The following is a 17,297-nucleotide window of genomic DNA, read 5'->3' as shown; positions in this document are numbered from 1 at the left end:
ATGCTCGCATGGAGACTAAAGGCCGTGGCCCCGGCAGGAACAGCTTTTGGAGTTGAGCTCCAGGCCAGCTCTGTGTATGTATGTATATATACATATATATATATATATAACCAAGAAGAAGAAAGCCGGACGGCACCACCGCCAATGATACTGTGGGAACCGCTCACCTGTGTCCTGAAGGTGAAGTCCAGTCCTGGGTGCAAAGCTCCACTGGAAAACAGCCACAATGAATCGCATGTAAGAAGAAAGGAGCGCACTACCTGGACGTGGATGCAGTCCACACTGACCCGTTGAAGCGCCGGTCGGGCGCGAAACGGCCGTCGTCCAGCTTTGCCGCACTCTTTTCACAGCACCCCCGGTCGTGAAGATGTCTTTTATGCTTTTGGAATAAAGTTCACCCGCATCCAACGTCCAGGTAGTGCGCTCCTTTCTTCTTACATGCGATATATATATATATATATATATATATGTACTCAGTGACACGATGCCATGTATAGGCCCCACACCTATTACATGGAGGAGAGAGGAGTCTGGAGGAGGAGGACAGAGGAGTCTGGAGGAGGAAGAGAGAAGAGTCTAGAAAAGGAGGACAGATGAGTCTGGAGGATTAGGATAGAGTAGTCAGAGGACTAAGGAGTCTAGAGAAGGATGACAGGACTCTAGAGAAGGAGGACAGAGGAGTCTAGAGAAGGAGGACAGAGGAGTCAAGAAGGAGGACAGAGGAGTCTAGAGAATGAGGACAGAGGAGTCTAGAGAAGTGGGACAGAGGAGTCTGAAGGAGGACAGAGGAGTCTAGAGAATGAGGATTCTGTAAAAGGAGGACAGAGGAGTCTACAGTATGAGGACAAAGGAGTCTAGAGAAGGAGGATGGAGGAGTCTAGAAAAGGAGGACAGATGAGTCTGGAGGATTAGGATAGAGTAGTCAGATGACAAAGTCTAGAGAAGGAGGACAGAGGAGTCTAAAGGAGGACAGAGGAGTCTAGAGAATGAGGACAGGAGTCTAGAGAAGTGGGACAGAGGAGTCTAGAGAATGAGGATAGAGGATTCTGTAAAATGAGGACGGAGGAGTCTACAGAATGAGGACAAAGGAGTCTAGAGAAGGAGGACAGAGGAGTCGAGAAGGAGAACAGCAATCTAGAGAAGGAGGACAGAGGAGTCAAGAAGGAGGACAGATGAGTCAAGAAGGAGGACAGAGGAGTCAAGGAGGACAGAGGAGTCTGGAGAAAAAGGACAGAGGAGTCAAGAATGAGGACAGAGGAGTCTAGAGAATGAGGACAGAGGAGTCTAGAGAAGGAGGACAGAGGAGTCTAGAGAAGGAGGACAGAGGAGTCTGAAGGAGGACAGATGAGTCTACAGTATGAGGACAAAGGAGTCTAGAGAAGGAGGACAGAGGAGTCTAGAGAATGAGGACAGAGTAGTCTGAAGGAGGAGGACCCAAGCGGCTGGCTGCGGTGCGGTCATAGAGAGGGTCCCTGTGTATGGAGAGTCGACAGAGAGGGCTGTCAGTTTCGTAATGTGTATGGGGGACTTCAGTGTGTGATCTGTCACTGTACGTATGGCTATGACGGGGTGGGCTTCTTTGCAGGCTCGCTTCACGCTGGGCATGTTCATGATGGTGCCTGGCTTTGGGACTATTCCTCCTGGTGGTCAGCAGATCATCAATGTGGAGTGTTTTGCTGATCAACTGGGCAAAAGCGAGGAGCTGTTGACCCTGGATATTTCTGATCGACACCCAGAGGACCACCCTGGCGGGATTCCCTTCCGCCTCATCGGTGAGGTGTGCACCCCAGGTAAACCTCTACAGGGTCCATGTTTGTACACAGCCACAGGGACTGAGCGCACTTGTGACCACCTCCTCCTGATCCCCCAGGATTCATCACAGATGACATTGCCAGTATATTTGAAGAACATCGAATTGTGAGGGATGCCCGGGTCCTGCAGTGTCTGCCGCCCCTCCAGTCTGGGGGGATCTACCTGCAAGAAGAGAACAGATTTTTATTTTGGAACGTGCTCGTTGGACAAACATCCACCGCCCGCTTCAAGATTATCAACTCCGGCAAGGTCACCTGCGATGTGGCCCTCACCGTCAAACCCCTGTCTGCTAAGGTAACGGGGCTCACTGCATGGTCGGGGTGTAGGGGGCTCTGCTGCTGTCACCAGTGTATGAGTAGACCTCGGTGGACCCCGAGAATGATCGGGGTGTAGGGTACAGATAGGGGGGCTCTGCCGCTGTCACTAGTGTATGAGTAGACCTCGGAAATGATCGGGGTGTATGGTAGAAATACGGGGCTGTGCTGCTGTCAACAGTGTATGGGTAGACCACGGGGATTACCGGGGTGTAGGGTACAGATAGGGGGGCTGTGCTGCTGTCAACAGTGTATGGGTAGACCCTGGTGATGATCGGGTTGTAGGGTAGAAAAAGGGGGTCTGTGCTGCTATCAACAGTGTATGGGTAGACCACGGGGATTACAGGGGTGTAGGGTACAGATAGGGGGGCTGTGCTGCTGTCACCAGTGTATGGGTAGACCCCGGGGATGATCGGGAGGCTGTGCTGCTGTCACCAGTGTATGGATAGACCCCGGGGATGATCGGGAAGCTGTGCTGCTGTCACAAGTGTATGGGTAGACCCCGGAGATGATAGGGGGGCTGTGCTGCTGTCACAAGTGTATGGGTAGACCCCGGAGATGATAGTGGGGCTGTGCTGCTGTCACCAGTGTATGGATAGACCCGGGGATGATCGGGGGGCTGTGCTGCTGTCACAAGTGTATGGGTAGACCCCGGAGATGATAGTGGGGCTGTGCTGCTGTCACCAGTGTATGGATAGACCCCGGGGATGATCGGGGGGCTGTGCTGACACCAGTGTATGAGTAGACGTAGGGGATGATCGGGGTGTTGGGTACAGATAGGGGGCTTTGCTGCCTTTTTTTACACATTTGACTTTAACTTTTCTAGTCTGTGGCTCGAATTTCTGAAATCTTTGAAGTCCAGCCGCCACGAATGAGCATCCCGAGCCACAGTCACAGCTACGCCAGTGTCTCCTTCACCCCGCAGAGCATGCAGACGTACCAGTGTACCTTCGAGGCTACTGTAGAGGGAATCCCAAGGTACATTTGTTATATCTGGGCGGTGTATATGGTGTAAGGTGCAGGGATCAGGTGCCTCCCAGGTAGGCATTAGGCAGAGTTCACACAGGCAATGTGATTTGGTCCAAACAGGTGCAGTTTTTCTGCTTTCATAAAGCTACAAGGGAATCAAAACCAAAACAGCCTCTCTTGTTCCCAAATATCACAGCAAATAACCCATTCATCCAGCAGGCAGATATGTCAGTGCAGCCCCCCCAACAGACTTCTCTACTGGAGCAAACGTCATATACAGAAGATCCCTCCAGTCTCGGTGTCCCCTTCAGCCCGAGCTTCAGCATCCTCACGCCAAACAGAAGTGTACAACTGAGCAGGCTGCAAACTACCACGTTACTCCGCTTTCTCATCTGACCCGTGCAGTCTCCATTCACATAGACCCCGGCACATCACATTTTGGCTGGACACTCACCACCAGTACACTCCACTCTGCTCAACTGACACCTAGTGACCACAGGCCCTGGGTCTTAGTCAAAGATGGCAAGGTGCATCTGATCAGGACCTGCAGAGCTAGGACTTATCACTGTCCTGCCTGGCCCTGCTACAGGGGGTAACATACAGGCGGTATATACATTGAGAGTGTCAAGATAATGTAAAAATGCCATAATGTGAGTTTCGTTCTAGAAGGTACCATGGCACAGACATCCACTGCAGATTCAACCCCCCTTCTTTTCTCTGCCTGTTAACAAGGCTGTATATCTTGGTAACGTGTTAGCCAGTAGATAGCCTTCTTATCAAGGCTGGAATTCTAAGCCACCCCTCCTTCCCCCTGTGCTATATAGTGTAAAGTGAGCCCAGTGTGCTAGCAACCCTCACTAGAATCACTGAAGAAGTTTTATGGCTTTTAGCTGCAGCAGACAAGTCTTCCTACAATACTCATTCCCCCTCCGAACTGGTACTGGTTGAAACTTGTATATAGAAACCATGAGCTTCTATTGTTCTATGAAAGTAATATATAGGGGCACCGCTCCGGGCTAGAGATAAAAGAATTATATATTCTGGATGTCCCTCGATAGATCTATCACTCACTGAAACCGCTAGCAGCTAACAACGAGTGCAAAGTGCGGGCTCGTACATAAGCGGGTCAGGTAATTACTCCGGGTTTACACTTAAAAGAATCCCCATGATGTGGGGCACTTTCTGATCATTGTCTCTTTTGTATACGAGACTCATACAGCGAGCTAGGCATAAAAATAGTTTTCATAATGCTAAGTAAAGGGGAGGTTTCAGCCTCTAAGTGAGGTCACCACAGGGGGAGTGCCTGGGTTTTGGGCTGTGAGATAACTTAGTGAGACAGCAGTCTTCAGTGTCTTTGGTCCAGGTTCTAGCTCAGTGTTTCTCAACTCCAGTCCTCAAAACCCCACAACGGGTCAAGTTTTCAGGATTTCCTTAGTATTGCACAGGTAATAATTTCGTCATCTGCTCAAGCATTAATTCCATCGCCTATACAATACTAAGGAAATCCTGAAAACATGACCTGTTGTGGGGTCTTGAGGACTGAAGTTGAGAAACACTGGTCTAGCTGCTGTACAGACGTGTGATGCCTCTAGATGTAGCCCCTCCTCCTCAGCAAACAGTCAGCCATGATGATGCAATGACATAACGACCTGCAAGTGTTCTTTTCAATTTTAATCCTTTTTTTATTTGTAATTGTATTGTACATATGATTTGTCTTCTTTATAATATTTGTTTATACCTCTGTAAACACTGCCTACCTATTTTGGAGTAAAATATACCATTTATTAGCTTGTTCTCCTTGTTCTATAACGAACTGTCGCGTCCTCTGAGGTGAATTACGCTACTGATTTGGGTTGGCTCCAGACCTGTTAATAATTAAGAGAATCTGGTGGCAACATACCTTGTCCTGTGCAATTGGGCGTCTTTGCAGCGACCGGCGGCATTGATAATTATGGTTCCCGCCTGTTTAGGAGTAGTTATATTGCCCTCGCTGCAGCGTGCTCAATAGCCAGTACATAGCAAGCAGCCTTTCTGGTGACTAATTATCCTAGGTGCAGTACTCTGACTGACCTGAGGGTAAGGGGGCGCCAGAGAGCTGCAAGTTCCAAACCGGAACTGGGAAGTGGGATATAGATAAATCTCCTTCAGAAAGAACCAGGGGCAACCAAACAACCTCGCTTCATGACAAATTGGTGTGGATGATAAAGGTATCTTCTCCGTGAACTGTGACAGATTGGTGGGATCCCTGACATATCCGGTGGGATTCGTGACAGATGGGTTATATCCGGGTGCTGTTTATGGTGAGGGTTGACGTCTGGGTACTGTATACAGTGAGATGTGAGCTATGCGTTATCGCTGCTATTAGCTGTGGTGATGTGAGCTTGGAAGCATGCTCCAGCACATATAGTGCTGAGAGAGTTATCTTTCCAGAGCCGGGTCATTCCATATCAAGTGATCCAAATATGAATATTTTTTTTACCTCACGTGTTTAGATTCTTTTTATTTTTTGTTTTTATGAATTACAACTTTAGTTAATTACAAATTAAAAGTTTTTAATTTTTTTTCTTCATCAGTTAATTTTTTACAGATTTCTAAAGTTTAGAAAAAACACAAATTTTGGCCTTGTATGGCTTTACATTTTTTGTCATATCTAGGGCTAGAATAAAGATAAAGAGGTGGGAGAGGCGTCTCTGTTCTCAGAACGGTACCGGCTTTCATTTGATATCTCACAAGACCATGTTTCTTTAGTATTTATTTATTTTGTTTTGGGGAAATCAAATTCAAAATTTTGATGCACAATTGTGAAAAAAAACGTTTTTTAAAATTGTGAAAACATGCATGTGTGTTACTCGTGTTCTTGTTTATGTTTGTACAGGGATTCAACTTGGGACCTGTCAAATTTGTATTTTGTTTTTAAGCCTTGAATTATCTGATTTTGTTTGTGTGAGTTTCTTCCTTTTTTTCTTTTGAAATTACAACTTATTGAATTCAACATTTATATGGAACAATAAAGAAACACAAAAAACAAATCCCGAAGTACCAGAATAAATACATGTTATCATCATAACACAACTCGCCCATTTTCAACCTGAATTCATTGAACAAACCAAAAGAAAAAAAGGTGATCACATCCCCAAGAGATTAATAAATACAGTCTGATCCTAATTATATGGTAAAAACAAGATTAAAAGAACCAATATTTCACTACCTATTTATACATGGAACAATCTGTTTTCTATTATATCACTAAACATGTCATTTATGAAGTGTTTAAGAGGAATAGTCCAGTAGTTAATTCCTTGTTTTATAAAATATGAACTAATCAAACAATTAATAGTAGTTTTTACACTATCCTGTTATCATCAATGTGTCCCTTCTAGTGGGTGAAATGTCATCTTGTCCATGAGCGCTTACTAGTAATGGCCGTTTCCTTCTGTCTCAGTATGTGCGGCCGGTCATGGTGCTCGGCTCCACCTGAGTTAGGCTATGTTCACATGTGCATTGTGCGCTGCTGCGTTGGCAACGCACAACGCAAACAAGAATGCATGCAAAACACATAGTTTTGCGACGCATGCGTCCTTTTTTTGCCGGATTTTGGACGCAAAAAAAAAAGCATCTTGCTGCGTCCTCTGCGCCCTAACGCTTGCGGCAAAAAAGACGCATGCGTCGCAAAACACATGCAAACGCATGTCCATGCGCCCCCATGTTAAATATAGGGGCGCATGCACCCGACGCAGCCCGGCAGAACGCAAATGTGAACGTAGCCTTATAGCTGATTGTTGTAACTTTTACAATGTCTGGTTTTCTTGGATACACAAAGGACGGCGCTGGACCAGAAGCTTCAGAAAAGTCCCTTCTACTTCTTCATTTTCACAGTCTTTGGAGAGTACAGTAGCCGCCACCAGCGCTGATCATATTCACAGGTCATATCACCAGTTGTGTCATCCATTGCCGATCTTGTGCCGCCTTCTACCACGTCATGGCCCTCACTGTCTTTGCTGAATGAAGAAACCCTTGTTTTTATTTGTTTCACTGCATGTGATGACAGTCTGGTATTGCCGAGTCCCCTTTCTGCTTCCTGTAACTGATGTTATAACAAACTCTCCTCCTGCTCTTCGTAGTCCAGGTTTGTACAATACATGAACTGGATGATAAGAATATGTTTCTCCCTCCATTTGAGGAGTTGCCTGGGTGATAAGATTTGGTGTGAACGTGGCCTCTGGAGACGCGAGCTGCCGGCCGGTCATCTGCTCTGCAGTCACCGTCCACCCCTGGTCATTCTCATCCCTAACAAAGCTTCTCCTCTGTCCTCTCCTGCTTCTAAGCTGTAACATAATAATACAGTAATATCTAACAATCATGGATTATTTGGTACATATAGACCCCACACTGTTAGACCACAGGCTGAACAGATCTGAATGCGAGATTTTCAAATTGACACTGTAATAGTTTTATTTTTTAACATCTGATCCCATCACGACCCCAGCTTGTATTTTGGTACACATGTGGCTAGGAGCATAGCAGGCACATGTGCAGTTTTTGAAATTTTTAAATTAAGCGTTTTTTTTTTCGGAAATGCATTTTAACATTTTGCGTTTGCGTTCACATGGGTAAAATATTATCAGAGATACTCTTGTGCCATATCTGGTGAAAGCCTGTACAGTTCTGAGCAGATTGGTGCTTATTTGGTTTATCTATCTTTTTTCTAGCCCGAGTTATGAGGAGAAATGTAAAGGCAGGCAACACCGAAATTCACAATTTTTCCGAACTTGGAAAATCAATTAAAAAAAAAAACATATCTAGAATTTTTTTTTTCTTCACATTTTGCATTCTCTGACACACTATTACCAAATATCAAAATCTCAAAAGAATTAAAAATCATTGGTTCACTAGACATGGAATGACCCAGCCAGGTTTTACGAGCAGTCATGAGAGATGGGTGGGAATGACTGCTCACATATCCCAACCGCAGGGCCGTGATTTGGCAGATAAAATGGAGGCTGAGTGTCTCATTTAGGCTGTGGAGCTGCAGATGTGTGGATCTCCATTGTGTTTGTGACGGATCCCTTCTCCGTGGTGTCATTAATTCGTCACATACCCGCTCTCAGCACATGACTTGAGGTTGTGCCTACAAGGGTTAATCTATCTCCCCACTCTCAGTCCAGCATTCAACCTCTGTCCTATCCTGTGATGGGAGCATAAATCACACACCGACCCAGGCCACACACCCGCTCATACACGCTGCCACCACTCACCGAATACACGGGCGATGAGTCCCGGAAATATTACTACTAATACTGTCTACCACTCAAAAGGCTCACACACCTTAGGCTATGGATTCTTTTAGAACATTCAAGGTTCAACTTATTAAAGTTTTATACTTCAATACAAAAAGGTTCAGTGCTTACAGTAACAAAAGGTATAAAAATATGATAAAAAGAAGACCTACAACTTATTCAAAACAGTACAAAATAACAGGTGAAAACTTACAGAAATCATCTAACTTGGTAGTCTGCTATCTGCTCCCTGAGGGTAGGATGAATGTAGATTGGATCACACCAGCTCGGCCGCCCCCATTATGTGAACACGGTTCTAGGTATACAGGTCTAATTTACTAATTTATAGCTTTGGTCTGGAGGTCAGGTTTCTAGACCAGACCCTCAGTTTAATATCATAATTGCTTGTTTTTGATTGGACCACGGCCGCGCTACCAATGAATATATTATTTTCTCTTGAGATCCTTTGTGTAAACGTTCTCACAGAGAAACTATCAGGCCGTAATTAACATCTCTCTTCCAAGAGCTAGAAGGTGTCAAGTGTTACCCTTTCTTCTTGGTCCTAGCTAGACCCCCTGGTGAGATTTGGAGACAGAAGTCTGCTTGTCTCAGGAAAATACACATTAACACCTGGGTGAGACTTGCCTTCAGGACAGATGTTACATTATCACTAGTCACACATATAACACTAGACATATGTCACTACACACATACACTGTAGATATAGACATATTTCACCACAGTGTTGATCTGTGCTAACGCCTTAAGAAACGGTTAATCCAGGTTAAACTGGGTTAATTGGCCATGTTGAAAGCTCTGAGCTCTCAGCTGAGTTCAATTAACCACTCCAATCTCCTTTATAATCTGGGTCCTGATTCAAACCCATGTCAGAGCTAGCGTTTGCTGCATGGCTTAGGCTTCTTTCACATTTCCATCGGTAGTCGCCCGTCACAAAGCGTCGGCGCGACGTACCGACGGAAATGTGTCCTTTCACATTTTCGTCTGTAGTCCCGGGGAGGAAAGAGAGTGAGTACGAGATTTCCTGCTGGGCATGCGCAGTCAGAAACACTGGAACGTACATAAAAACTTTCCCTTGAACGTTTTTTGCAAAAGACGGGCCGTCACATTCCACAGGATCCAGTGCACGAAGGATGAAACGTGTGTCCATCCGTCGCGATTCGTCGCTAATACAAGTCTATGGGAAAATGCAGGATCCGTCATTGTGCAGCTAAATGACGTATCGACGAACGTCACGAAAATAGGGAAAGCCATGTGTGGCGCATCCAGTGTAATGACGAGAGAGAGAGAGAGACTCTTTTTTTCCGGGCGTGAAAAATCCTTCCGGGCATGCTCAGAGGGGAAAAACTGGATCCGTCGCTGGATTCCTGTGTGTGGCGGTCAGCGATGGATCCTGCGTCCATAGGCTTCCATTATAGCCGACGACGGGCAGCGCAGGATGCGTCGCTGACCGATTTTCCGACGTGCAAAAAAACGTTTCTATGAACGTTTTCTCTGCACGACGGATCCAGTGCACGACGGATGAAACAGATGGCCATCCGTCGCTAATACAAGTCTATGGGAAAATGCAGGATCCTGCAAATTTTTTTTGCAGGATCCTGCATTCTCAAAAAACGACGGATTGTGACGGAAGCTGAAAAACGCAAGTGTTAAAGTAGCCTTAAGAGGAGAGCTATTCTTATGAGAAGGAGTTTTGGAGGAGTTAGGCTACTTTCACACTAGCGTTTTTTTTTTTTTAATCCATCCTAATCCATCGTTTTGGGCAAAAAACGGATCCTGCAAATGTGCCCACAGGATGCGTTTTTTGCCCATAGACTTGTATTGCCGACGGATCGCGATGTATGGCCATACGTCGCGTCCGTCGTGCACTGGATCCGTCGTGTTTTGGCGGACTGTCAGCACGAAAAAACATTCAAGGGAACGTTTTTTTCGTACGTCGCGTCCGCCATTTTCTACCGCGCATGTGCGGCCGGAACTCTACCCCCACCTCCCCAGACTTTAGAATAGGCATTGGATGCGTTGAAAAACTGCATCCGCTGGCCATGTCGTGCATAATTTTCACAACGTGCGTCGGTACGTCGCGCCGACGCTTAGCGACGGACCCGTACCGACGCAAGTGTGAAAGAATCCTTACCTGTGACTGTTGCGTGGTTTGTAAGTGTGGAAATCTCTCTTTTGTTTTCTTCCCCGTCCTCCACTCCCCGATGCATTTCTCTTATTATACATTAGTGAATATTTGCTTGGTATTTTCAGTTACCCTTGTTTGTGTTGCCTTGTTTATCGGGTTGGTGTACTGCAGTGCACAGTAGCGCACTTCTTCCCTGGGTGGGGGAAGAGAAAAGATGGAGGGCTAACTTAGGAGACAAGGCAAGGGTGGCGGCCCTGGCATCTTCACCTTTAGAAGTATCTCGGGGAATAGTACAAGCTAGGCCACCCCCTAGTGGAAGGAACAGGGAAGGAGCCCCTGGTCACCCGACAGCTGAGTTGTGACATTAGCTCTGACCATAACCATTTTCTGATCCATTATGTATCCAATCACTGCTCTTATTGGACATCTGCAGCAGATCAGTCTGGAGGTGGCAGATTTATGCACAGTTGTTTTGCAGCACCCTGATACATGTGGTGTCATGGATCATGGGGAGGTGTTATGGCTGGTAGTTCAGTACCACAATGGATATAGAGGTCAGTGCACATACAGTGACCTGGCAATAACCCAAAAAATAAGAACGAGCTCTGAGACGTGGGAACTCTGTTGACCGCAAACCCTAATCCTCTCCAACACAACTAGAGGCAGCCGTGGATTGCGCCTAACGCTACCTATGCAACTCGGCACGGCCTGAGAAACTAGCTAGCCTGAAGATGGAAAATAAGCCTACCTTGCCTCAGAGAAATACCCCAAAGGAAAAGGCAGCCCCCACATATAATGACTGTGAGTTAAGATGAAAAGACAAACGTAGAGATGAAAAGATTTAGCAAAGTGAGGCCCAACTTACTGAACAGAGCGAGGATAGAAAAGGCAACTTTGCGGTCAACACAAAACCCTACAAAATCCACGCAAAGGGGGCAAAAAGACCCTCCGTACCGAACTAACGGCACGGAGGTACACCCTCTGCGTCCCAGAGCTTCCAGCTAGCAGAAAAAAACAAATAGACAAGCTGGAAAGAAAAAACAGCAAATAGCAAAGAGGAACTTAGCTATGCAGATCAGCAGGCCACAGGAACACTCCAGGAGGAAACAGGTCCAACACTAGAACATTGACTGGAAGCAAGGATCCAAGCACCAGGTGGAGTTAAATAGGGTAGCACCTAACGACTTCACCATATCACCTGAGGAAGGAAACTCAAGCCGCAGTACCACTTTTCTCCACCAACGGAAGATCACAGAGAGAATCAGCCGAAGTACCACTTGTGACCACAAGAGGGAGCTCTGCCACAGAATTCACAACAGGGAGGATACCTTTATCATCCCCACCACTCAAACTAATTTGTCATGAGCCGGGGTTGTTTGGTTGCCCCTGGTTCTTTCTGAAGGGGATTTATCTATATCCCACTGTCACGATAATGTAAAAATACCATGGTCTGAGGGATTTTTTCAGAAGGTGCCATGGTTCCAGACACTCTGCCTAGAAATCTCTCCTTCTCTGTCTTGGCCTGCAGGCAAATCCCTTCCCCTGAATACAGCTGTAACTTGAAACTCCAGTGTGGGACTCTGTCCCCCCCTTCCTCTTGAATGCAGGAGTGTGTAGAAATCCTTTGTCTGAAAACCATGTGCTATCTTGCTCATGTACCACCTTAACAGTAAGGCATCACTTGACCCCAATTAGTGACAGAGCTATGGAAGTTATATATTTGGTATGTGCATCGGCTGGGCCATCACACAGTGCGTTTTCTAGACGCAGCGCCTAGCAGATATGGAGAAACGGATTGCTGCTTATGGCGGGCTCATAAGCACGTTGTGTTTAGGCTCAAATTAACGCCCTGTTCATGCCCGGAAGAATGGTAGTTCCGTGATCGCTATACGAGGTTGCATCCTGGAGCTACAGGGGATGTGAATGTTCCATAACTGAGTCCCTCTGAGAAAGTAGGAGTGCATTTCATAGCTCCTCCCACTCTGATGTCACGACGAAGCGGTATAAGACCCCGAGAGCTCAGTTTTCACTAGCCTTTGACCAGGAAGCTAGCTGAGAGACACTCTGTAATGCATCTTGATGTATCGCCCCTCCCCCGAGCCACATGGTCTGCCATGAGCTGAAATTATTCTTGCATCTCTCTGGTGCCCCCCTTACCCTCAGGTCAGACCGTGTACTGCACCTAGGATGATTAGTCGCCAGAAAGGCTGCCTTACTTTGGACTAGCAAATGGGCACAATGCAGCGAGGGCGATATATCTACTCCCACTCACGCGGGAACAATAATTTTCAATGCCGCCGGTCGCTACAAAGCCTCCCAATCGCACAGGACAAATCCGCTGCCACCAACTCCGATTTCTTAATTATTAACGGGTTCGGTGCCAACCCAGATTAGTAGCGTAATTCACTTCAGAGGATGTGACCGTACGTTATAGAGCAAGAAGAGACAAGCTAGTAATTTTATATTTTACTCCAAAAAAGGTAGGTAGTGTTTACAGAAGTATAAAAGAGATAAAGAAGACAAATATTGTTATGTGCAGTGTAATTACAAATAAAATGGGATTAAAGTTGAAAAGAACACTTACATTTCGTTATGTCATCTTATCTCATGGCTGACCTTGAACTGTGGGGGAAGGGCGAGCATATATCCAGATGTATCACCCCTGTATAGCAGCTAGACCCCAGACAAAGACACATGAAGACTGCTGCTTCACTCACTTGTTTTCCAGCCTAAAACCAAGCCACTCCCCTTGTGGTGACCTCACTTAGAGGCTGAATCCTCCCCTTTTGTTAGTTATGGCACCCATTTTTATGCCTAGCTCGCTGTACGAACCTCATATATGAAAGACACAATGATCAGGAGGTGCACCACTTCGGGGCCATTTTTTTAAGTGTAAACACGGCGTAGTTACACGACTACCCACTCTTTGCACTCGTTGGGTTTAGCTTCTAGCGATTTCTGGGAGTTATAGATCCCTCGATGGACATCCGGAATATATAATCCTTATATCTCTAGCCCTGATCGGTGCCAATATATATAACCTTAAAAGAACAATAGAAGCTCCTGCTTTCTATACCAGTTTTAGCCATAATCAGAAGGGAGGGGGGGAATGAGGAATGTAGGGAGACCTGCTTGCAGCTCAAAGCCATACAAATTCTTGAGGGAGGGGGAAGATGTATAGTATTACACACACAGGCAGAGGGAGAAAGAATGGCATAGAATTCCAGCCTTGTGTTGGCAGGCAGAGGAAGCTGCAGCTGAGAGATCTGTATGTGTAAGTGAAATAATCAGAACTTTCCTATTTCCTGATATCTTGTGTGAGATTTGCGTCTCCCAGGCAGCTCTTAATGGAGCCCAAGATAGCGTTGCCAGACAGGTTCTCTGGGGGTTGTGACAAGTTAGTTGTTTTCAGGGGGCCTGTAAACTGTTCTTTAGGTTACGTACGGTTTCCTCAGATACAGAGGAGCAACGTGTGGGGATAATAATTTAGCTCCACCAGGGGAACCCCCAAGTATGGGCTTTGTCTCCCCGTCTGACTCCCAGTTGCTTCAGACTGTGAAGGATTTTTTCTGGCACTGTGTCTTATATACGATGACCCAACCACGTCTCCTTAGCAGAGTCCACACTGCGCCAACTTCAAGGATGGAAAAGTAAACGTGTGCACAGCCGTAAACAGGTGCCAGAGTAGGTTCCCACACCGTGGTATATAGCAAAAACTCGACACTCAACTTAATGTAATAGGACAGGTGATTTAATGGTATCCGCAAAAAATAACAGAAACGTTTCGGTCCTTAATCAGTCACTACAAAGTCAAAGTGAAATAATAATAAACAATATAACAAATAGAGTACATGTGTGCATGAAAAAACAAAAGTATTTACAGTGGAAATCAATGGTCAAATGAAATAACCTAGGGCATAATAGAAAACAGCTGGCTATCACAAGAATTTTAGGCCACAGCTCAAGTGATGAAGTATGGAGTAGACGTACAAGTAGATTAATATAAGAGAGTTGGTGGACCCACAAAATTGCTGATTATGGAGTAAAATATGTGAGAGAGAGAAATTTAAAAAACTGAAACAATGGTGGCAATGAGGGTGGTAGAAGAAAAGGGGCATGGGAAGTTGAGACCTAATATTTCACTTTGACTGGTACATTGGAGGGGGTACGATCCTGAGGAGAGGATGTGCCAGCATCTGAAGTTCATTAAGCCAGACTGATCCAGTCTTTTCATGTGGCACACCCTGATAAATCAGGTCATGAGGTTCCGGAGGTCCCTCGTAGAAGAGGGGGTACTATCATGGTATTACAGCAACAGAGAGGAGCCAGATGACCGCAGCATCTGATTGCTCTTACTCCAACGCTAAGAAAAAGCACTTCTCCTTTTTAAATGTTGGTTATTTCTTTTGGCAGAACAGGGGTTAATTGGCCATGCTGTGATTGGGAGTCTGAGCTCGGTCAACCACTCCTATCCCCTTTATAATCTAGGTCCTTGTTTAAACCCATGTCAGAACTAGCTTATGCTGCATGGCTTGGAGGAGAGGTGTTTATATGAGAAGGAGTTTTGGAGGAGTTATCTGTGACTGTTGCTTGGGTTTGTAAGTGTGATAATTCCCTTCCCTCCTCTTACTTTGGTTTTTCCCCGTCCTCCACTCCCCGGTGCATTCCTCTGTTACATGTGAGTAACTATTTGCATGCCTTGTATTTTCAATTACCCTTGTTTGTGTTGCCCTGTTAAGGTACCGTCACACTAAGCGACGCTGCAGCGATACCAACAACGATGTCGATCGCTGTTTGGTCGCTGGAGAGCTGTCACACAGACAGCTCTCCAGCGACCAACGATCCCGAAGTCCCCAGGTAACCAGGGTAAATATCGGGTTACTAAGCGCAGGGCCGCGCTTAGTAACCCGATGTTTACCCTGGTTACCGTTGTAAATGTAAAAAAAAAACACTACATACTTACATTCCCAGTGTCTGGTCATGTCCCTCGCCGTCAGCTTCCCGTACGGACTGTGAGCGCCAGCTGTTAAGTACAGCGGTGACGTCACCGCAGTGCTGTACTTTACGGCTGGCCGGCGCTCACCAGTCAGTACGGGGAAGCTGAAGGCGAGGGACATGACCAGACACTGGGAATGTAAGTATGTAGTGTTTTTTTTTTTTTTTTTACATTTACAATGGTAACCAGGGTAAACATCGGGTTACTAGGCGCGGCCCTGCGCTTTGTAACCCGATATTTACCCTGGTTACCAGTGAAGACATCGCTGAATCGGCGTCACACACGCCGATTCAGCGATGTCAGCGGGAGATCCAGCGACAAAATAAAGTGCTGGACTTTCCCCAGTGACCAATGATCTCCCAGCAGGGGCCTGATCGTTGGTCGCTGTCACACATAACGATTTCGTTAACGATATCGTTGCTACGTCACAAAAAGCAACGCTATCGTTAACGATATCATTATGTGTGACGGTACCTTTAGTCAGGTTGTACTGCGGTGCACAGTAGGGTTCCCTTAGGGCTGATTCAGGAGATTAGGCAAGTGAGGAGGCCCCGGCATCTTCACCTTCAGAAGTATCCCAGGGAAAAGGGCGAGCTAGGGTGACGCCTAGTGATTGGGACAGGGTCATCTGACAGCTGAATCGTGACAGGTGCTGTTTGGGGGTGTATACGGTGAGTATTGACTTCTGGGTGGTGTATACGGTGAGGGTTGATGTCTGAGGGTGTATATGGAGAGAGGTCATGTCCCTACTGTGTATACGGTGAGGAGTGATGTCTGGGCCATGTAAACAGTGAGGGGTGATGCCCGGGCGGTGTATATGGCTAGGGGTGATGTTTGGCGGTGTATACGGTGAGGTGTGATGTCTGGGCTGTGTATACGGTGAGCGGTGATGTCCGGACCGTCTATATGGTTAGGGGTGATGTCTGGGCGGTGTATATGGTGAGGTGTGATGTCCAGGCAGTGTATACGGTGAGAGTTGATGTCTGGGCTGTGTATACGATGAGAGCTGATGTTCGGGCCGTGTATACAGTGAGGGGTGAGGTCCGGACGGTGTATACGGTGAGTAGTGAGGTCCGGAAGGTGTATACGGGTAGTATTTTGGTTTAACTATTCTTCTGGTGGTTTTCTCACTAGTTCCCTCTCCAAGTCTCGCACTTTGACCTTTGACCTGGCTGGAGAGGGCAGCCTTCCTCGCGTCACCATCCTGCGCCCAGCACTGCGCAACAAGCGAGGAAACCCCGTCCTGCTGTTCCAGAGACTTTTCATTGGTCAGAGCCAACAACTACCTTTTGTCCTTAAAAACGAGGGCTCTGTTCCTGCACAGGTGAGTTGTCTGCAGCATGTCACTCCTGCCCTGACCTCCTCTACAACACTTCACTCCCGCCCTGATCTCCTCTACATCGCGTCACTCCCGCCCTGACCCCCTCTACATCGCCTCGCTCCCTCCCTGACCTACCCTACATTGCGTCGCTCCCGCCCTGACCTACTCTACATCGCGTCGCTCCCGCCGTGACCTACTCTACATCGCGTCGCTCCCGCCCTGACCTACTCTACATCGCATCGCCCTGACCTCCTCTACAGCACGTCGCTCCCGCCGACCTACTCCGCGTCGCTCCCACCCTGACCTCCTCTACAATGCATCGCTCCCGTCCTAACCCACTCTACATCGCATCGCTCCCGCCCTGACCTCCTCTACAGCACGTCGCTCCCTCCCTGACCTCCTCTACATCACGTCGCTCCCGTCCTGACCTCCTCTACATCACGTCACTCCCGTCCTGACCTCC

General features: G+C 46.9%; 1 protein-coding gene across 1 annotated transcript in view; it reads left to right on the top strand.

Moving 5' to 3' along the window:
• Positions 1-17,297, top strand: part of HYDIN (HYDIN axonemal central pair apparatus protein) — a 152,444-nt gene that overhangs the window by 95,910 nt on the left and 39,237 nt on the right. The window contains exons 57-60 of the mRNA XM_069739547.1: positions 1,586-1,790; positions 1,871-2,106; positions 2,953-3,104; positions 16,648-16,837. Of these exons, the coding sequence (XP_069595648.1) occupies positions 1,586-1,790; positions 1,871-2,106; positions 2,953-3,104; positions 16,648-16,837 (783 nt within the window). The remainder of the gene's footprint in view (positions 1-1,585; positions 1,791-1,870; positions 2,107-2,952; positions 3,105-16,647; positions 16,838-17,297) is intronic.

This window comes from Ranitomeya imitator, chromosome 9 (assembly GCF_032444005.1).
Source record: "Ranitomeya imitator isolate aRanImi1 chromosome 9, aRanImi1.pri, whole genome shotgun sequence".
Lineage (NCBI taxonomy): Eukaryota > Metazoa > Chordata > Amphibia > Anura > Dendrobatidae > Ranitomeya > Ranitomeya imitator.
This window is presented reverse-complemented; position numbering and strand designations above follow the sequence as displayed.